The 24,227-nt window shown below is 34.1% G+C and overlaps 1 protein-coding gene across 1 annotated transcript in view; it reads left to right on the top strand.

Annotated features, from left to right (window-relative positions):
• LOC126890517 (protein O-mannosyl-transferase TMTC4-like) overlaps positions 1-19,957 on the top strand; it is a 58,943-nt gene extending 38,986 nt beyond the window's left edge. The window contains exons 7-10 of the mRNA XM_050659514.1: positions 6,381-6,697; positions 8,787-8,928; positions 14,037-14,334; positions 19,703-19,957. Coding sequence (XP_050515471.1) covers positions 6,381-6,697; positions 8,787-8,928; positions 14,037-14,334; positions 19,703-19,842 — 897 coding nt within the window. The 3' untranslated portion in view covers positions 19,843-19,957. The remainder of the gene's footprint in view (positions 1-6,380; positions 6,698-8,786; positions 8,929-14,036; positions 14,335-19,702) is intronic.
• The last annotated feature ends 4,270 nt before the right edge of the window (positions 19,958-24,227 follow it).

The raw sequence follows: 24,227 nt of genomic DNA, 5'->3' as shown, positions 1-24,227 counted from the left end.
CTTTACATAGACTTGTTTGAGGTTTATACCCACTTCTTATCTTTTTTAGGTATTCGTATGCCCCTCTAATTTCGTTGTTTTTGAAATTTTCTTCCATTTGGTCTTAAAGGTCATGGCCACTGTATTTTGGGATTGCAAAGGCATAATTTTAATTGACATCATGAAAAAGATAACACTATCAATAGTCAATATTATTGTGCATTATTGGACAAACTGAAGCAGGAACTCAGTGAGAAACGGCCCCATATACAGAAGAAAAAAGTATTGTTTCCCCAAGACAATGCACTGATATAAAAAAAATACGGGTGGATTACCCTTGGTATGGGGTGGGATAGCAGGAATACACTCAAATACCCATATCTTGTTTATTCAGTTAACAAATACGTTATAAGTGTACTCAGATGATAGATGATTATAACAAATGAAGTAAAGAAAGACAGACGTACCCACAATCTTTTAATTTCACTACGGCGACCGGTTTCGATCTCTACAATATACAGATCATCTTCAGGTCAGCGTTACAAGTGAATTAAATGATGCCGTTGCAAGGGATGATTTGTAAGTTTATCAGTAACATGTTTTCACGTCCAGATTATGCTAGTAGGATAACTAGGTGTAGGACTGGGTAGGCGGACATGCTTCGTAGGTTAACACATAGTGTATTGGAATAGATCTTGAAGGTAGATGTGTGATGTGAAACAAAAGCTAGACGGAAGAAAAGGAATACAGAACACCAAAAGTTATCTGTAGGGTATTTTGTTTGTGATTTGTAATTGGAGAAATCGTGAAGTTGAACTTTTTTGAGTGTGTTAACTCGAAGTGTTACGCCACTCGGAAGTGTTACGCCACAGGAAGTGTTACGCCACTGTGTTGATAAACAACGCAATTTTGAGTGCTCTGATATTTCATCCGAATTTCGGAAATATCGAGAATTAGAAATTGTAAGAGTGAACTGTGAGCAAATAATATACTACAACAAAGTGCTGAGAGTGTTAGTGACACAATAGGACTAATAATATTCGAGGTAGGCTGAAATCAAAATAACGTGGCGTCTTATCTGTTGGTAGCGATTTATCTATCCGCAAGGTTGAATTGTAGATGATCGTTGGCGCTAGCAGATAGGCAACACATATTACACATTCCATAGGCGTATCAGAGGAATACGGAATGGATGAAATGAGCGAGATGGTTAAAGAAGTAACAAACGGAATGAGAGAGATAGCAAATGAAATGAAAGAAATGAGAACTGAGCGTAAAGAATTAATAAAAATTGTCAAAGATTTAACAAGTGAATGGAAGCAGAGTTTGGAAGAAGTAAAAGAGATTAGAAGAGAAAATGAAGTAATGAAAACTAAAATCAGGGTGCTAGAATATAAACTTGAAGCTGTGGAAAAGAAAGAACGTCGAAATAACATTATTATCACCGGATTTGAAACTGCAGGAGATACTATAGAGCTAAAAGAAGATATAGAGAATCAGTTGCAAACTTTTCTTGGAACAAAGTGTGAGATAAAAGAGATAACGAAACTGAATAAGAGAATGTGCAAGTTAGAATTGAGTACATATGGTGATAAAGCAGACATAATGAAAAATAAGAACAAGTTAAGACATATTAAAGGAAGAAAACTTTTTATTGATGATGACTATACGATCCAAGAAAGAGAGATTCAAAAACAACTAAGAGAATATGCAAATGAACAGAGGCAAAAAGGTAATGTTGTAAAAGTTAAATACCAGAAGATCATTATAAATGATGAAATATGGAAATGGAATATGGAAACTGGCACAATTGAAAAAGAGAGCAACAGAGCTAATCCAAAAAACTAATAAAAGCAGAGGCGGACAAAACGACGACAAATTCGGCAATGAAAACGGAAAAAGAAATGGAACTGAAAGTTATAGATAAGAAAGGAGAAGTATGGAGAACAGCGACATGGAATGTTAGAGGAATAAGTGGAAAAGAGTTAGAATTAGTAGAAACCCTTAGCAACACAAACTATGCTGCAATAGCCATCACTGAGACAAAAAAAAAAGGGAGCTGGGACACAAATAATAGGAGATGGAAATCTATTAATATACAGTGGTGTAAAGGAAACTGAATGGGCCAGAGCAGGAGTAGCCTGTTTGATACCCAAAGATAAAGTAAAAGGTATAAGAAATTGGGAGTTCATCAATGAGAGACGGTAAAGTATCAATGAATTGTAGTAAAAGCGATATTATAACTTTGATTGTAATATACGCACCTGGCGAAAGTGACAAAGCAAACGACAAAAATCAATTTTGGGAACAACTACAGCAGACAGTAGAAGATTATGAGGGAACACTCATAATATTGGGAGACTTCAATGCTAGAGTGGGAAACGAAAACATGAAATGGCAAGGAGCTATAGGTAGGCACGGAGAACACACAATTAATAAAAACGGGAAAAGATTGCTAGAGTTTTGTATAGATAATGATTTAGTTATAGCCAACACTTTCTTTGAACACAAGGAAATACACAAGATAACAAGAGCAATGCCCCAGCGAAATGAAAAATCAATAATAGACTTCATAATGGTTCCTCGGGAAAAAAGGAGTAAAGTTAAAGATGTCAGAGTGAAAAGGTAAAGGGTAAAGGTGAAAAAGTAAAAGGTATAAGAAATTGGGAGTTCATCAATGAGAGACGGCAAAGTATCAATGAATTGTAGTAAAAGCGATATTATAACTTTGATTGTAATATACGCACCTGGCGAAAGTGACAAAGCAAACGACAAAAATCAATTTTGGGAACAACTACAGCAGACAGTAGAAGATTATGAGGGAACACTCATAATATTGGGAGACTTCAATGCTAGAGTGGGAAACGAAAACATGAAATGGCAAGGAGCTATAGGTAGGCACGGAGAACACACAATTAATAAAAACGGGAAAAGATTGCTAGAGTTTTGTATAGATAATGATTTAGTTATAGCCAACACTTTCTTTGAACACAAGGAAATACACAAGATAACAAGAGCAATGCCCCAGCGAAATGAAAAATCAATAATAGACTTCATAATGGTTCCTCGGGAAAAAAGGAGTAAAGTTAAAGATGTCAGAGTGAAAAGAAGCTATGATATAGGTAGTGACCATTATCTACTAGAAGGAGTATTCAAGAATAACAACAAAGTCGAGGACCGAAAACAGATACAAAACAAAAACTATAGCGGAAGAATAAGAACCTATAAGCTGAGAAACTTGCAAACAAGAAATAAGTATATAGAAAAAACAGAAAAACAGTTTGCAAGGATTGAAAAGAGAAGACAAAGTAGAAATGTGGAAGAAAAGTGGATCAGATTTAAGGCAATACTATTAGAAACAGCAGGGCAAGTTTGCGGGTATACCAGAAGAAATAATCATAAAAAGCAGACAAGCTGGTGGAACAACGATATTAAAAAAGAAGTCAGAGAAAAGAAAAGGCTATGGAAAATGTACATACAAAAAAGAAATCAAGAGGCATACGATAAATACAAGGAACAGCGCAACAAAGTTAAAGCAAGGATAAAACAAGAAAAGCAGAACGCCTGGGAAGAATTTGGAAGAACTATGGAAGAAAATAGTACCCAAAATACAAAATTATTTTATAGAGTATTAAAGAATATGAGAAGTAAAACGGAAATTAAACTACAGCAGATAAAAGATAGAAACGGAAATATAATAACTGAGGATGAGCCCATTATAGAAAGGTGGAGAGAATATTTCAAGGAGCTTTTAAACAATGAAAATACAACAGCAGAGAATTGCACACAGATAACAGACGAAACACCTGAAAGAGGGCAAGAAGACGTTTATGAAACTAAAATAAAGATGGAAGAAGTTGAAGATGCACTAGAAAAACTAAAAGTTGGTAAAGCAGCAGGGATCGACGGAATAGATGCTGAATTATTGAAATATCTTGGACAACAGGGTAAACAAGAATTACATGACCTACTAAATTTAGCGTGGACAAACAAAAAAATCCCAGAGGATTGGAACATTTCAATAATACTGCCTATACACAAAAAGGGAGACACGAAAGAGTGCAGTAATTATAGGGGTATATCACTTCTCTGCTCAGCGTTGAAAATCTACGAAATTATCCTAGAAAAGAAACTACGAGAAATAGTTGAGCCTCGACTGGCGGATATACAAAGTGGATTTAGACCATCACACAGCGTACAAGATCATATATTCACACTACAGCAAATTATTGAAAAAACACTGTTAAAAAACGATACACTGTACCTGGCGTTTTTAGATATGAAAAAGGCGTTTGACATGGTCAATAGAGAAGGAATATGGCAAAGCCTGATAAACAAGGAAGTAGATGAAGAACTTGTAAGTGTAATAAAAAGTTTGTATGTCAACACAAAAAACCAGGTCAGGACAAGTAACTTAATCTCCGGCGAATTCTCTAATAACGACGGGGTTAGACAAGGTGGAGTGTTGAGCCCACTGTTATTTATTTCCGTTATGGATGAAGTTATTAAAAAGTGTTGGAAAAAAACTAAAAAATGCGCTATAGGGTATAGAAATTTGCAACAAATAAAAATTGAAGCCTGTGCATTTGCTGATGACATTGTATTAGTTGCAAGAACTGAAAAGGCTCTCGCAGATAACATTAGAATCTGGGCTGAAGAATTAAAAAACTACAACATTTTAATAAATATGGAGAAAACTAAAGTAATGACAATAGCCAACAAAGAAGCAACTGTAAATATTGAAATCGAAGGGCAAAAAATCGAGCAAGTAGACCTCTTTAAGTATTTGGGAATAATGTTAAACAACAAAGGTACACAAGAAGATGAAATTGGAAACAGAATAAAATTGGCAACGAGAACTTATTATTCACTGTATAAAAATTTCCTAAACAAAAAAGAAATATCGAGGAAAACCAAAATGACAGTATATAAAACTGTATATATGCCAATTACAATATATGGGGCAGAAAACTGGGTACTTAATGACAGACAAAGAAAAAGATTACAAGCTACAGAAATGAGATACTTAAGAAAAGTGGTGGGAGCAAGAAGATTAGACAAAAGAAGAAACGAAGATATAAGACATGAATTACAGGTAAAATCGCTCAACGAAAAAGTTGAAGAAAAGAAGTTAAAATGGGCTGGACACATGATAAGAATGAGTGGTGAGAGACAAGTAAAAATGACATGGGAGGCCAAAGCAGTGGGTAAAAGCATGAGGGGCAGACCAAGGAAAAGCTGGAACACTAGTGTAAACGAAATACTCAAGAAAAGAGGAACATCGTGGCAAGAAGCAAAAGTTTTAGCAGCAGATAGGAAGAAGTGGCGTAAATTTGCAGAGAGTATTATATAAAGGAGGAATCCTCGACACCTAATGGTAAAAGAGGCAACCGATTATGTATGTATGTAAAATGAACTCACATATGCAACCCATTTAACATATGATTATAACATTTTGCTCTAATCGGTAGCAAACCCCAAACTCAACTAACCCCCCCAATCTATTCACGTTCCCTTATTTATCAACACATCATTATGTAAATATGTTTGTCTATGTTTTTTCATTACCGTGTCAAGTTTATCGTTATATCATAAACAACCTTGCTGAGGTCTGTAAAAATACATGCGTGAGTTATTTACTGTTTTCTACTTGCGCAATTAAAACGTCTGCTTGATGTGTATTGATTTATAAATAAATATCTAATGGATTAATTTAGAGTTTTTTAAAAGATCTGAATAATGAGTTCAATCTCGTTACACTGACTCACAAGAGCATTATGACAATGGCAAAAATTCATGAGTTGAGTTTCGAATTGCTTTCTCATGAGACTTATTGACTAGATCTGGCCTCCTCCAATTCTTATTCGTTTCCAAATCTGAAAAGATGGCTCGTAAATATTCAGCTCAAACGAAGAGATTACTGACGAAACAGTACTAGAAGAAAAATTGACTATTTTGCAGATTTTCTAGAATCGTCTTATTTGGATGGCATAAAGAAGTTGAAAAATCGCCGAAATCGTTGTATTGAGCTAAAAGGAGACGATATCGAATAAAATAAAAGAATTTTCTGGAAAAACATGTTTTTCATTTCAAATGAGGTTACTTATCAGACTATCTATACTTTATTTCACGTTAAGAATAGAACATTGCGAAGATAGCCCCATGCATTTCTTATGTACGATAGAAGCGCGCCGATGCCACGCCGTACTGATTAAAATGAATCGTATATCGGCAGTCGAGTAGCCACCCGTGCCCGAGAGGTTTGTCAACACAGAGGTTTGGTAGCATATAATATCAGTTAAAAAAAATATTGGTCGAAGTTCATATAAAATGAATGGCAACAAGCTTTTGTTTCTTTTTTTTTCATTTTATGAATAATTTAATTTTTTATGTCATTTTAGATTTGCTCCTGTTTTTTCTACGGACTTTTAGTGTTATTTATACTTAGAACTGTATTACGTAATATGAACTGGCTCACGGAAGAAAAATTATTTTCTTCAGCGTTAGAAGTATGTCCTTTAAATGCTAAAGTACACTACAACATAGCGAAAATAGCCACCGACAATAACAATAAACCCTTAGCTTTGGAAGAGTATCAAAAAGCAATACAACTCAATCCGCAATACGAACAAGCGATGAACAATTTGGCTAATTTGCTCAGAGAAGACAAGAAATTCGAAGAAGCTGAAGTTTTGCTCAGAAAAGCTGTAGAAATAAGGTATGTAATATAGGTGTAGAATTTCAGTGTCCTTTGTTAGTTTTTCTCCTATCTTCTCTAACATAAGTATACCTAAACGAAATTTTACACGGCGATTACTAACGTAACTAAGATAATGTGATGTTTTATTTTAGTTTTTATTTACAATTTTCTAACACTTATTTTGATTCCTTTACTCGTAACACAATTAATTAATGTATAATATTTATTACTTAACGCTACCAATTTATTTCTTAGGGCCGGTTTTTCCAACCGCACTTGAGCGAAAGCTTACTTTAAGCCTGAGCTTAAGCTTCGATGCCTGTATTTCCACTTCAATTTGAGGCTTAAGCATAGGCTTAAACCAAATAATTTTAAACTCGCACGGGAGTTGGTTTAAGCCTTTGCTTAAAATTTGTTTTGTGCTTTTGAGGTTATTTCTATAGATTAATAATTATAAAGTTATTTTGAAAACAAACTTTTGCGTAATAACGTTATTATTTGATTATTAACGATTATTAAAATAAAATTCTTACTCCATTTGGGAGGTATACAGGCACATAAAAATTATTTATTTCTACAATGCTTGGTATATTTATTTTACAAAAGTGAACTTACATTCCAATTTGACATTTTCAGGAATAAGTTTATCCAATAAACAAAATTACAGAGACGTATCTTCTATTGCTTATGCCCTTATGCAAAATAACAATAAAACATATAACCAGAGAAAATATAGACAATATGCAATATAGGTACTAACAACACATGTACCATGTACACAAAATTAAGTGAAGTAAAAATTAGACAGATACAGAAGACAAGATAAAATTAAATAAGGTCAACAGTAGTGGTTTTTACCAAAGAACAGTTAGTTCTGGCATTTTGACGTATTCAGAGGTACCAAACTAATTAACTTGACAGTTGAGGACCAGTTTAGTTAAGGAAATGATGGAAATATGGCACCCAGCTTAAGCTTTTCCTTAACTTTTGACACAGGCTTAGCTAAGCAAAAGCTTAAGTAGCTGTTGAAATACCGGCCCTTAGACTAACCCTACGATTTAATTTATCTGTATTTATATTGTCGTTAATGATTCACAATTTGGGTTTCGCAAATGCCTAGGAACGCGTGAAGCTCTTTTCTCACTTAATATCTTAATACAAAGGTGCCTAGACATCAATCAAGATATACCTATGTCTGTTTTATTGACTATAATAAAGCTTTCGATAAAGTAAGACTGATTAACAGAATAAGAATAGCGATATATAGCCAAAATACGGTCTAACAATGAACATGAAGAAGACAAAATTTATGAGAATATCTAAAACGTAAAGAAATAACGAGAATCTCCTCATAAACGGAACCAATGTCGAACGAGTAAACTAATATGCATATCTTGGAACAATGATCAACTCGACAAATGATTACTTCCAGGAGATTAAAATTAGAATAGGAAAGGCTAGAGCGAATTTTAACAAAATGAGAAAAATGCTCCGCACAAGAGATCTAAAGTTAGAGATAAGAGTAAGGTTGTCTGGGTGCTACGTTTTCTCGACTCTGTTTTACGGAATGGAATCTTGGACCTTGAATGCGGCATCAATGAAAAAACTGGAGTCATTCGAATTGTGGGTATATAGAAGAATTCTGAAAATATCATGGACAGAACACGTCACAAAAATAGAGGTTCTGAGAAAGATAAATAAAGAAATGGAAGTCGCTAAGGACAATCAAAACCAGAAAATTGGAATATCTCGGACATATCACACGTGGAGAGAGATACAACTTGCTCCAACTCATTATGCAGGGAAAGATTCAAGGAAAAAGGAGCATAGAGCATAGGGAGACGCAGAATATCGTGGCGATAGAGCTGAGATAATGGTACGCATGTGCATCAAATGAACTTTTCAGAGCAGCCGTCTCCAAAATCCGAATAGCTATGATGACTGCCGACCACCGTCGTGGAGATGGCACTTGAAAAAAAATATGTCCTTGTTTGTGTTGACCTTGGCGTCAACAATTCGTCAAGTCGGATACAAAGAGATGAATACAATATAAATTATTATTATTACCTCTTTGTCTTTCATTATAGCTTCATTTTCAATGTTTCAGACCAAATTTTGCAGCTGCTTGGATGAACTTAGGAATAGTATTAACCAACTTAAACCAATCGGAAGAAGCTGAGCATTGTTATAGGATGGCAATAACTCATAGAAAGAAATATCCTGATTGCTACTACAATCTTGGAAATTTGGTAAATTAAAATTATTTTATACGGATACATTAATTTTAATTTTATGCATTAACAACGAATTCAGTATTATCCTCAGTCTATCTGTGAAAAAATTATGATTTCCATAAATATCTTATACAGGGTTTTAAAGGTTCTAAAAGGTATTTATATAAGTGATAGCTGATGGCAAATCCTTGAACATGTACAGTTGTTTTTGCTTTGTTTTTTTTTAACAATCATAAAAAGTGAAAAATTTTTTTAAGGCACTCGGGGGAGTGCCGACAGAAGTGAAAACTTCTTGCGAACCAAGCGCCTTCGGGTACACACTCTATTTCTCCTCCAACCTTTATATCTTCGGTCAAACTTATACGCAATTCAAATTATAGTATATAAATTACTAATATCTCGCCGTAGCGATGACGATCGTGAGTTCAATGCTTTTTCTCCATCCAAAAAGAAGTGCTATACCTATATTATACACGCGTTGCGTGCATCCTATGCTATTTATATAATATAATATATAATTACATACACATATTATACGTACAGTATTTATTTCGGCGAAGCGATGACGGTCGCGAATTCAATGCTTTTTCCCTATCAAAAAAGTGCACAACGTCGCTAAAGAAGTTTTCACTTCAAAAATACTTTAAACACTAATCAGTTATAATGATTGAGGGATAGTGCGGCCCCTCATGCACTTTCTTCGCAAGCTCCTTCGGAGACACACTCTCTCCCTCCTACTACCATTATAGCTTCGGTGGAACTTATACGCATTTCAACCTATAGTATATAAATTACTAATATCTCGCCGTAAGGATGATGGTCGCGAATTCAATGCTTTTTCCCCATCCAAAAAGTGCACAACGTCCCTAAATAAGTTTTCACTTCAAAAATTTATTTCGCCGAAGCGATGACGGTCGCGAATTCAATACTTTTTCCCTTTTTTTCTCCACTTTTCCTTGTATTATAAGGCGAAGTAGATGGTATTTAGGTCCTATAATAATATGGCCGAAGTATTCTGTTTTTCTCCTCTTGATGATGTTTATGAGCAAACGTTCTGAATTCATCATTTGGAGAATATCTTCATTGGAAGTGTGCGAAACCCACGATATCTTTGAGATTCGTCGATAGCACCACAATTCGAATGCTTCTAATTTATTTAGCATTGTGGCTTTTAACGTCCATGTTTCACAACCATACAATGATATAAACCACACGTAGCATTTCAGGACCTTCTTGCGAATATTCATCGACAGGTTTCGGTTACATAAAACTGATTCCAGGTCATAAAAGCCTTACGTGATATTTCGATCCTGGTTATCTCTTCATCGCAGTCGCAATTTACATTTAACCAGCTGCCAAGGTATTTAAAATGATTTACCCGTTCTATCTCCTCTCCATCAAGCGAAAGCACACCTTGATCTACATTAGATCCAACTGCCATCCACTTTGTCTTTGAAATATTGATTTTTAGGCCTCTCCGATAACTTGCTTCGCTGACTAGATTTACTAATGTCTGGAGATCTTGTAAATTTTTGCGAGAATGGTAAGAATAACTCATTATTTGTCATAATGATTTAAGATCTACAACTTTCATTTGAACCAATTTTCTCTAAAATGTAGAACTTTTTATACACAAAAAATAAATGTTTCACGTTTTATGATCGTTTAAAAAAACAAAGCAAAATCAGCTGTACGTCTTCAAGAATTTGTCATCAACTATCCCTCATATTAGTCCTGTCGCCACTGGGGGACAACGGCCTCCTTAATTCAGATGGACTTACCCAAGTTTTTTAGGCACGAGGGTGAATTTTTATTTTGCCGGGCGCATGCGCACACCGACAGTATGGTCACGTATGGTATTAGTCGCTCAAACGTTATACGGGATCTGATTGGGTGTTAAAATCATCTGTCAAAATTGTTCAATAATATGGAGATTAGGGATAAACAAATGTTGTGTATATTAGTTTTTATTGTTGTGAGGACAGAGACAAAAAGCAAGAAGCAAGTTTATAATTGTAATGACTTTTTAAATAGTTTTTTAAAGCAACAGGTTCGTACCTTATTGTAAATGTTTCAGTATTGTAATAAAAAATTACAAATTACGTACCTATTTGGAAAATGTACCTACCTAGCTAATAGGTATTAATGCTTTGATTTACATAATTTGATATTTTGTCGTATTTTAATTCCACAAGAATCAAACTTATTTGATTAAACTAAGAGAATAAGCAACTGTCAAAAAAATTTTAAAACGTTTACGACACATGTCTCGGTAGTTAAATTCTGCGTGGGGTGAGTTCAAAATAATCTAACAACCTGATAGACGCAGGTTCAATTCCCAATGCAAATTTTATTTTTTTTTTTATTTTTTTAGACATTTCATGATTGTAGGTATATTTATTATATATTTTTTTCAGAAAATACGTACTTGTTAAAAATTTTCTCAACAATTATTGTTCAGAACTCATTTCTTTGTTTAATTTTTCAATGTGTTTGCGTGTGTTTTATTCTTTTATTACTTTAATTTTTGGTATAGTTTTAATAAAAATTTAATATTTAAATAAAATATAAACAAACTATTCAAAGTATATTGATTTCGTTGAAATCATATAATAGAAGTATAACTTCTTACGTGCGTACAAAGTACACACACATTCTTTTTTATGTATTTTGACCCGTAGAACACGAATTTTTTGGGTAACAGTCGATCCGGATGTCGATAAGATGAGGAATCACATAACAGCGATTTTTCGCAAAACAAAATATTTTTTTTTGTATTTTTTGGGTCATTCTAAACAAAAAATGTTTTTACGTAGGATGCATAGTTTTCGACATAAACGCGGTTGAACTTTAAAAAAATCTAAAAATTGCAATTTTTGAACCCGAATAACTTTTGATTGAAAAATAAAAAAGAATGTGTGTGTACTTTGTACGCACGTAAGAAGTTATACTTCTGTTATGATTTCTTAAAAATAAATATACTTTAAACAGTTTATTTTAATTTTTTTAAACACCAAACTAATTTTGTGCTTACCGCTTTCAAAAAAATAAAAAAAAAGTATAGGATTGCTCCGGGCTCGAACTCAAGACCTCTCGATCTCTGGCCGAATGCTATACCAAATACGCTACGAGAACTGTGTCTGTATCGGTTCGGACGTACCTAATGACAATTCACGGTAACAAACAGGCAAGGTGAAGTATAATAAATATACAATAAAATGTTTTAATAATACTCATCTTACTCCTGAGGAAGACAAATCCAAAGACACAAAAATTATAATAAATATATTTATTAAAAACACTAATATATTCTTTTCACACCTTTTCTGGCACTGATATATTTATACATAACTTGAAAGATTCAGCAACTAAACGCCATACTGTCTGTGTGCGCATGCGTGCAGTATTATGAAATTTTACTCTCAATCGCGCCTAAAGAAGTATAACTTCAAAATAGCAATTCTGCTTACCGCATTTGAAAGTCAAATTCTATCGGTTTTGATTACTTTCATTGCTAAAAATTAATTTTTTTATTGTTAAACAAAGCTATAAACACATAGTGATTGAATGATGTTTTCAATGCATTTCTCATTTGAAATCCAACGAGTAGGCGCGCATACAGACAATTTATACGTAGATTACGTATACCCTATTCCACGAGTAGTGTTGGATTATTTCGACAACGAATATTTTATTGTGCAAAATATGAAGAACGAAAATAAATTCCAAATTACATTGCTGTTTATTGGAATAATTATTAGAGCCATTTACTTTCGTACTTCTTATGTTGCACACTGAAATATTCGTTGTCGCGATAATCAAAAACAGACGTATGTTGGTGGAATGAACCATACATTAAAACGCATGTATTGGGCACGGGAAACACTATGTGTTTATGGCTTTGTTTAACAAATAAAAACTTAATTTTTAGCAATGCAAATCATCAAAACCGATAGAATTTGACTTGAACTTTCAAATGCAGTAACCAGAATTGCTATTTTATTTTTTAATCAAAGTTATTCTGGTTCAAAAATTGCACTTTTTCGATTTTTTGAAAGTTCAACCGCGTTTATCTCGAAAACTATGCATTCTACGAAAAAACTTGTAAGACTGAGACTTTTTGCTGAGAATCACCCAAGAAATACAACAAAATGTTGTTTTGCGAAAAATCGCTGGTATGTAATTCCTCAAGTTCTTTGTTTATAACAATCTTATCGACATCCGGATCAACTGTTACCCAAAAAATTCGTGTTCTACGTTCTACGGGTCAAAATACATAAAAAAAACTTGGGTAAGTCCATCTGAATTAAGGTGACCGTTGTACCCCCTGGCGACAGGACTATATATATATATATATATATATATATATATATATATATATATATATAAGATGAGAAGTTATTGGTTTAACGACCACTCGTACGATATCAATCAAATGAAATAGAGAATGTGGAGAAAATCCCCTTACGAATAATTCACACATCCACTATTTTAGGTTGGGAAAATTTTTTGAATAGAATTAAAAATCCAAACACTAGTTTGGATTTTTAATTTTTAATTTAAAGAGGGCGAAACACATTTCTAAGAACTAGTGTTTGGATTTTTAATTCTATTCAAAAAATTTTCCCAACCTAAAATATATATATATATACGAATTTCTCTATTTTTGGGTATAGAAGTCAAACTGGGGCCTTAAAGTACACTATTATCCAATATTATCAAACCCAGTTTGACTTCTATACCCAAAAAATAGAGAAATTCGTATTTCCTAATAAGTCAATTAAGATACTATTTGTATATATATATATATATATATATATATATATATATATAACAGGTATATAATATTGTTTTATGTATTATATATTATATATAATATATTATATATAATATTATTTTTATATATATATATATATATATATATATATATATATATATATATATATATACATATACATATATATATATATATATATATATATATATATATATATATATATATATATATATATATATATATATATATATATATATATATATATATACCTTTTAGACCCTTCAAAAACCTGTACAAGATTTTTTCAGCTGTTTTTTTTCCTTACTTTACTATATTTAAATTTCAGTATTTGGATCTAAGACGAAATGAAGATGCTCTAAAATCCTGGGAGATGGCAGTGTTGTACCGACCGACTCACGTAGCCGCTTGGAGTAATACGTTGGTGTTGCTAGACAGTATGAAAAAGTACGATGAAGTGTTAGAACTAGGCCGCACGGCGCTCATCCATAATCCCAAAGCCCCGGCTTTGCACTTCAGTTTTGCGAATACATTGGGAAAGATACAACAGTTTGAAAAGGCGGAAGGACATTTTTTGGAAGCCATCAATCTCAATCCAGACAATGGGCTTTATTATTCAAACTTAGGTAAATAAATATTGTATTTGTATTGGATTAATTTTAAAATGAAAATATGTACTAGATCCTTTGTAAACAATGTAAAGTCCCTAAATAAGGGTTACATTACATCATAGAACGTTTTCGGATTAAAAAATCCATCATCAGTGATAAAAAACAATGATGATGATTAAAAAAAATGACACTGATGATGGATTTTTTAATCCTAAAACGTTCTGTGGTGTAACGTAACCCTTTTGTAGGGACTTTTAAATATACCTTTTACAAAGGATCTAGTATTTCTGTGATTTATGGTATACAGCCAGCTACAGGAATTTTATTTTCCTCGTGGATTTTCTTAAATTTTAAAATGTCTTTAGTGAAATCGGCCGAGTGAGAGACAGGATCCCGCGGACTAGTAATGTAAAATTCCCGGGAATTTATTCTCATTCCCATTCTATATTCCCAGGGAATATTCCCAAAATTCATATCTTCGCGGGAGTTTTTGGGAATTTATAATTTACACCGAAACTGATTTAAAAATAATTATTTCTTACATTAAATGGAAACTTATTGTTGGATTCATATTCTAAAATGATGAAAATTATGCAGAGAATAAAACAATAGGTGGCAGATAATGGACTTGGCCAAGATTTTGGTGGTTCCATATTGGAATCTGTTGATGCTGAACTTGGACCAGGTTTGGTCAGGGTCAGATAAATTTCTTCATCTACCTCAACAGAGAGAGGTTTACTGACATTCCTTGATGTCAATTTAGAAGCAGTTGTAGTACTTGTAGTATCACTTAGATGGCTTTTTAGTTCTGCAGGGCATTTCAAACATTTTTTCTTCCCCATGTTGCAGAAGAGCAAATCCAACTCCCCCAAACTTTATTAAATTTGATATAACATGTAACTTTTAATCTTCCATAATAACAAACTGCCCCAAAATAAAGGTTAAGTAGCAACACTAGCAATCACTCCTCAACTAGAACTAAACACTGAACTAGCCCAATCCATAACAAAATGGCTGACAGAGACTAGCAGTCGTCTACAATGAGGCAAACAGGGAGAGAGGGGGGGGGAGGATTTTGCCTTTAAGTTATGAAAATTATAAAGGAGTTCATAGTCAAGATCTACGAATCATAGAAAAATTATACTGGCGTCAAACAGCGACAGATTGCATAAATGGAAAATTAACAGAAATATGCAAAATACAAAGAGGTGTCAGGTGGGAAGAGAGTTTGGCCTAAACATAAACTGTTCAAAAACAAAATACATGGTATTTAGCCGTTTTTCCCGTCAAGATTCACGGTTACATGTTCATGGTCATATAATTCAAAGAGTACCCAGATTTAAATATCTTGGTTGCCGTATTACTGAACAACTAGATCCAGATAAAGAGATAAAATGTAGAATCGAGATAGCCCGCACGACCTTTTTAAAAATGAGGTCATGCTTGTAATGATAACTTGCAACTTCAACTTCGAAAGCGCATAATTAAATGTTACATTTGCTCAGTACTCTTATACGGTGTCGAAGCATGGACATTAAAAATATCCACCATTAATCATTTGGAGGCCTTTGAAATGTGGCTGCACAGATGTACACTGAAAATACCATGGATGGCTATGCTGACAAATGTGGCAGTCCTTAAGAGAGCAAATGCTGCCCGCGAGCTGCTCTATAACATCAAATATAGAAAGATGGCCTATTTTGGACACGTAGTAAGGGGAGACCGGTATAATATTCTTCAACTTATTATGATGGGTAAAATCAAAGGACGCAGAGGAATTGGTAGAAAGCGGGCCTCTTGGTTGAAGAATATCAGGGAGTGGACAGGAATAAAGAAAGCAGAACAACTACATAGTTAGCATGGCTCGAGACAGAGACAGTTTCGCCGTCTTAATCGCCAACGTCAAGGGGACTTGATAGGGCACGTTAAGAAGAAGAAGTACATTTAAGGCAAATGTGTAAAGACTCCAGACTTGTTTTAAAACATACCTAATAACCATTGACAATGCTGTAGTACCTCCCCATGTGATTATTTTCAGATAGAAAAGTACAATTTTGTTGAAACAGATCACATTGAGACACATACATCCTAAAAACAGCTAAAATGTTAAAAATAAGCAGGATTTTTAATAAATTCCCACTTTTTGGGAAGATATAATGAACGAGAGAATATTCCCATTTTTTAAATTCCTTCCCACTGGGAAAATTTCCAGTCCACATCACTATCGCATAACACATGACAAACACACAATTTGGCTTTAGGGATGCATTGGGTACTCGAGAGGCACTTTTTGCAATACAAGTTCTCTTTCAAAGATGTAGAGACGTGAATTGTGATATATATGTGTGTTTTGTTGATTACCAGAAAGCGTTCGATAGAATAAAACATGACGAACTGATGAAAATATTAAATTCAATTGGTCTAGACAGCAGAGATCGCCGTATAATAAACAATATCTATTACGAACAAACTGCAGCTGTTAGAGTAGGGGATCAGTTAACAGACGACATAAAGATAAAAAGAGGTGTGCGACAGGGATGTATATTGTCCCCATTATTGTTCAATACATATTCAGAACACATTATGAACCTAGCGCTAACGGACATAGACGAGGGAATACTTATAAACGGAGAACGATTGAACAACATAAGATACGCTGATGATACTGTCATTTTTGCAGACAGTCTTGAAGGTCTGCAGACACTTGTCTCCAGGGTGGCAGAAGTAAGTAGCAGGTTTGGGCTTGATTTTAACATCAAAAAAACCAAATACATGGTTATAAGCAAAAATAGGATACCACCTGGTCAATTACTAGTTAACCAACAACCTATAACACAAATCACCAACTTTTGTTATTTGGGTGCAAACTTAAATGAACAGTGGGGCCAATCGACGGAAATTAAGATAAGGATCGAGAAAGCAAGATCAGCCTTCGTCAAAATGAAAAAAATCTTTAACAGTCACGATATAAAATTGGAGATAAAAATTCGTTTAATAAAGTGCTACGTATTCTCCGTTCTTTTATATGGCGTGGAGTCATGGACCTTAACTGAAGCATCACTGAAGAGACTCAAAGCATTTGAGATGTGGTGCTATAGACGCATTTTGAGGATTTCCTGGATAGACAGAGTTACCAACGAAGAAGTTCTACATAGAATGGGTAAAGAGCGCGAACTAGTCGTAACCATAAAACGTCGCAAACTGGAATACCTGGGCCATGTAATGCGCAATGAACAACGATATGACCTACTTCGGACCATACTTCAAGGTAAAGTGCATGGGAAAAGAGGTCCAGGACGAAGAAGAATATCCTGGCTGCATAACCTGCGAAAATGGTTTAACTTAACCACTACCGGACTTTTCAGGGCAGCAGTCAACAAAGTCAGAATAGCCATGTTAGTGTCCAACATCCGTAACGGATAGGCACCATAAGAAGAAGAAGATCACTATCGCGGATGATGCTTCCGGAGAGCCTAACGGTGCGTTCATATCGGAGACCATGGCATCGTATCCTAGCCTAGAGCAAAGTATCTTACTCTTCATTCTCGTGAACACTCGCATTTAAAATAATGCATTTATTTTAACTGGCGATCGATAATATGGTACGAGCGGAGCGAGGGTCGGTGCCTCGTTGTGAGCTCTCACTAAGACGCGGCATTATTTAACTGCCCCACGAACTCCCTGGGCCCATTAATCCCAAGTACCTGCTGCCCCATCGCCGAGAAAGTTGGGGATTAAGTCTTAATGACCAGAAATTCCAAATTTGATTAAAGTTGAAAGTAAGAATATAAATATTTTCAGTTATTCACTCCAGTTGCAAGTATTACGGTATAGTTCCGGTTTTGTCCGTTAGTGTTTAACTTTTAAATGGCGAATCCAACGACTATGTTTGTTCAAAGGGGAGAACTTTTATTAATAATTAATGAATATAAATATTCAAAGGCCCATGTCTCCAGAGATGGAAAAGTTAGATGGCAATGCATCAAAAAAGGGTGTCAACAAAAAGTGTACACAAAGGAAGGTGATGAAAATTACGTTATTCTTGAAAAAGCATCGGTGGAGAATAATCATGCTCCAGATATCCACGTGGACCGGCAAATTTTTAGTAATTCTACAAAGAGGAAAGCTGTAGAAGATATATATGAAACACCTTTAAAGATTGTCCACAAGGAATTGAGGAAGGAAAATTTCAGCAATTTACCGCTGACAACGAAAGACATTTCTTGCGTTCGAAGAAATATCTATGCTGCAAGACGAAAATCCACACCATCATTGCCCAAGCCACAGGAAGAAGTTCTACAAGTGTTAGGTTTCAAAATTTCAGGTTCAAAAACTCAAAATTTAGGTTTGTCCTCGGAATATAAAAATCAAACTGTTGGTTGATTTTTTTTCTGATTAACTTTTTAATATTATGCCAGAAGATGACAGAGTTTTTGCAATTTTGTGATTACCTAGTTGATAATTATTTAACGGAAGATTCAACATTTCCACCTTACATGTGGGCTTCAAATTCATCATCTCTTATATTTACTACAAACGCATGTGAATCATTTCACTCGAAATTTAACGAATGTTTTTATAAATCACATCTTGACATATTTAAATTTACAGACATTTGGTTAAATTTTCAAGCAGAAGTATATGTGAAAATTAGAACTGCACATAGACTCGAAAAAACACTTGATAAAACGGCAAAAACAAAAGTTGATTTTATTGAAAATAGGCTAAATGAATATTACGTTAATCAAAACATTACTAAATTAGACTTCATTAAGTCAGTTTGTAATTATTATGCAGCTAACTTTTAAAATCTAAAATATAGTGTTCACTCTTACTTATTTTAATAACTAATCAGACATAAGAATTAAGCATTGTTATTGTTTAACCGTAGTTTTTGTTATTGTATATAAGTTAATGTAGATTTATAAATAAACTTTATTCGATTATATTGTTATAGTTTCATTATTTAATCATTTAAAATTTTCGCTCATGCTTTGGGAATTGGGTTCCTTTTTGAATACAATAAAGTAAAATAAAAACTATATATGTTCACAAAAATATTATCTAAGTACCTAGGTAGCGTGGGGCAGTTCGTAGTCACTTTTAATCTTACTATAAAACTGAACCCATTAAAATCTAGGTAGCGTGGGGAAGTTCGTAGTCGCCCCTAAGACGCTAAGGACATCGTAAATATACTGATGGCAAAAAAATGACAAAAAAACACCTAGAAGGACAAATATTTTTTTACATATTTATTTATGGAAATATACATTATAATATTTAACATAATTAAAAATAAAATGAAAATAAATTAAATTTAATTCGCTATTTTATTGTTATTCTTCCTGTAACTGAATTATATTCCATTTATAATATATTTTAGGAGTTCTCTATCACCGATGGGGAAAAAAGGAGAAAGCACGTCAGATGTATCAAAAAGCCCTTCAAATAAACCCGACCCTAAAATCGGCCGAACTGAACCTCAAAAGACTAACCACTGATGCTCAACAAGACAAACATTAAGAAATTGTGTTACTCTACAAAAAAAATTCACCTGAAACACTCATGTTTTGATCTTTTATGAATATGTAATTTTATTTTCTGTGATTTTATATTTATAAATATATTATTTATTATTTTTTGTCGTTTTTATAATATCGATACTCCTGTAGTAGGTACAAAACTGTAAATCTCACAAGCACTATAATTATGAAAATAGTTTTGAAAATCGACTAAAATAGAATATACAGCAAATCCAAATGCAAAGGTCGGCTTGCTCGAACACAGGATCTGCGACGACTTAGTGACGCATTTTTTTGCAATTCAGGTCTCTATTTCGAAGATATTCTATAAACTATCATCGATAGACAAAGAACAAATATATAAATAGAAAAAAAATACTTAACAATATTATTCAGAGCCCAGATAGCACAAGTCCTAACTGAGTACGGAGCTCCGGAAATCTGAGTGCCACAGGGAGCGATCCTGTCACCCCTTCTGTATACCATATACACAGCTGATGTTCCAAGAACACCCGGAACATTACTAAGCCTTAGCCACAGCAATAGCGGCTAAACACAGAAACCTGGATATAACTAAGAAATCTACAGACGGCACTAGATACAATAGAAGAATGAAGTATTAACGAGATCGGCTCAGTTAAACATGTATCACCGTGTAGGTAATGAAACCAAATTTAAAATGATAGTAATTTATTTAAATCGACACTTTTGACCCGGGACACTTACAAAGGTTAAATTTGACAGTAACAAGACCTAACTGTTAATAATAATTAATGATAAAATGATCGAGACTACATCTTGTCTCTATGATTCGAATAAATGAATATTAATGTACGCTTTTCTTAGTGGCAGTATTTTTCTGGGTCAACCCCACGCGCCGAATATAATTAGGTACAAAATATTAAAGAACAAAGAAATTATATTAAATCATCAAAATTTATGTGCAATTGTCCCAAGTTATTGTTTATGATTTGTAGTAGTTAACTAAATTAGCAGGTCGCACCTGTTACATGCAATAAAAAAATGAAGTCAATTTGATATACGGACTGTTAAAAATATTGTTTAATTCTCGGATATGAATTATAAATCTTCTTCTTTACGTGCCATCTCCGCGACGAAGGTTGGCAATCATCATTGCTATTCTCACTTTCGACATTACAGCCCGAAACAGTTCAGTTGAGCTGCATCCAAACCATTCTCTGAGATTTCTCAGCCAGGACATTTTTCTCCTACCTATGCTGCGCCTTCCTTGAATCTTTCCCTGCATAATTAATTTTAGGAGTTCATATCTGTCACCACGTGTTATATGACCCACGTATTGAAGTTTTCTTATTTTGATGGAATCCAGTATCTCCCTGCTGTTCTGTATTCTCCTTAGTACTTCCTCATTGGTTATTCTGTCTGTCCAGGAGATTCTCAGCATTCTTCAATACGTCCACATCTCAAATGCTTCCAATCTATTGAGGCATTGTTTACTGAGAGTCCATGTCTCCACACCATACAAAAGAACAGAAAATACATAACAGTTTAGTACTCGCTTTCTAAGATCTAGGCTGAGGTCTCTACTACACAATATTTGTTTCATATTAGCAAATGCACTTCTAGCCTTTTCTATTCTAATTCGGATTTCTTTGGTATAATCGTTTGTTTCACTAATGTTCGTCCCTAAATAGTTATAATTCTGAACTCGTTCTATCGTCTTATTATTTACGTGTAGATTGATGTTTCTAATATTTTTCTTTGATATAACCATGAATTTCGTTTTCTTTATGTTTAGTGACAGACCAAATTCTTCACTTGTTGCAACAACCTTATTTAAAATTCTTTGTAGATCTGTAATAGTTTCTGCTATTAGTATTGTGTCATCGGCGTATCTAATTTCACATATGGGTAGGCCATTTATTTTTATGCCTGCTACTTCATCTTCTAATGCTTTTTTGAATATTTCTTCTGAGTATGCATTAAACAGTGATGGCGACAAGACACAGCCCTGTCTAACGCCTCTTTTGATTTTTATTTTATTGGTGTTTAAATTATTTATTCTTATGACAGCTTCTTGTTCATAATACAGATTATTTATTATTCTTATATCCCGTGTGTCGATGTTCTTTGTTCTCAGTAGTTTTATTAACGGATTATTATTAGAAAGCAGACATAGATGTCCTGGTTAACATCTAAACATCTCTGTATCAGGGGCGGCTCCAGGATTTTATTTTTGGGTAGGCAAGCTACCGGGGGTCTGGGGGGTATGGAATACCGCCCAGCTAAAAGGGGGGTCTGGAGATGACAGAAGGTTTTGGAAATGACAAACGAAATTGTGAGTTTTTAGGCTCTCTCTGACTTAATTTTCCAAACAACTTGTTAAGTGAGTTAATGCCTAGCTGGAGGTAACAATTATATCTACTAATATATATTTTCCAAGAAACTTAATGTAGGCCTACCTCTATAGTCTAGTCTTATGTTATAAATTTAATAAACTTACCGGTACCTGATATAGAACTCTGTTAGGGTAAGTGCACTATGTATATATAATGTATTTAGCCTAATTAGTATTGGGAAATAAAAACGACAAAATCAAATTGACGAGGCAAATCACACAAAATGTATTACACAAGTTAGTTATTCTTACAGTGTTCGAAAAAGAGTTGTACATATTATTTTAAAATGTTTAATGAATTGTTTAATTGAACAGAAAAATGTAACTGATGGAGTTCATTTTAAAAGGAACTTTAGTCTTCTCCCTTTTTGAGCGGCGAATTCGTCTACAACAATTTCAGGGTGACATAGGAGATTGTAGCTAAGTTCTCGTTCTATTGAAATCACTCCCAAACTGTGAAGTCTTTGCCCCATCATTGTAGATCTTAAGCAGTTTTTAATTCGTCTCATCGATGAGAAACTTCTTTCAGCTGTCGCCGAACTTACAGGCATCACTAGACCAACGGACACTATATATCTCAACTCATTAAATGAACCGAAGGAAAAAAGCTCTTTATACAGATCTTCTGTACTTTTACATTTGGAAAACATAGATTTGCCTAAGTCACACTGTGCTTTTAGTTGAATGCAAAACTCTTCATCTTTTCCCCAAAATTTAGCAAAGGAACACAATTCTTTTGGATCCAGAAAATTTTGTGAGTTTGGATTACATGATGATATGCAAGCTAGAAGACTTGAATTTTCTGAGAATCTCTTTTCCATTTCTGTGTAACCTTCAGCCCGCCCGCGCGGCCCTGCTAACAACGCCGGCTGTGTCACTACGGCTCTGGCAGTGTAATACACGGCTCGGCCCATTGCGTGATGTATGATCCACAATTCCACATGCGTTGCCCACAACTTTTGGGTAGGCAGTTGCCTACCCTGCCTACCCGCTAAAGCCGCCACTGCTCTGTATTAGCACATTTACTGCAAATAATGCTTCTCTGGTTCCTTGAGCATTTCTAAATCCGAACTGAGTTTGTCCAATGTCTTGTTCTAACTTTTTGTATATTCTACGATGAATAATCTTTAGAAATACTTTGAGTATGTGGCACATTAGACTGATGGTACGGTGTTCGCAAAATTGAATTATGAATATTTGAGATTAAACAAAGTATCTAATGGAAAACAGCCATTAGACTGATCGAAAGGCAGTACGAAGTTTATTAAAACGCCATAAAGTCAATATACTCCATAAATTTTCTCAACATAAATATTGAATTAAATTGTAGATATAGTCGGTTCGCTAAACTCAAATACAACTGGCTAGTGATTTTAGTAAGTAATTTTGCCAAAATTTGACCAAAAACAAAAAAAATACCTACTAAAATCCCTAGCCAGTTGTGTTTGAGTTTAGCGAACAGACTATAGTATACATTCCTGTCGGACTCACCTTAAAAGATAGGTATTCATGCGGATTTCTGCTATTGGCTCCAACACACCTCTTATTATTCTTATCGTCAATACCAATTTCGTGTAATCGCTAATAAAAGTGGCTCCTGCCTAACATTATCAAAAACTTTTAGATAGTTAATAAAGCATACCTACACAAATATCAAGCCTTAAGTCATAGCAATTTTGTACAAGCAAGAAAATAATGCTTCTCTACTGCCAACTCTTTGATATGTTCGAATTGTGTATCCCTACTTATATCCTCGCAGTTTTTGTATTTCCTCGGATGAGTTACCTTCAGAAATGCCTTGACAGTGTGACTCATTAAATTGACTAGTTTGTAGTCTTAAAAAACTCGTTCTTTGGTATGGTGACAATACTTTAATGAACATTGTGTGTGTTTGTGTTTTATTGGCATTGGTGTTAAAAACCAACTGACCAGTCAATTTGAAGAGCATTCAAGCGAAAGTTGATAAGTCCAATTACATCAATTTTGAGAAACTTGTTCTTTTGCTATTG

This window comes from Diabrotica virgifera, chromosome 8 (genome assembly GCF_917563875.1).
Source record: "Diabrotica virgifera virgifera chromosome 8, PGI_DIABVI_V3a".
NCBI classification, from domain to species: domain Eukaryota; kingdom Metazoa; phylum Arthropoda; class Insecta; order Coleoptera; family Chrysomelidae; genus Diabrotica; species Diabrotica virgifera.
This window is presented reverse-complemented; position numbering and strand designations above follow the sequence as displayed.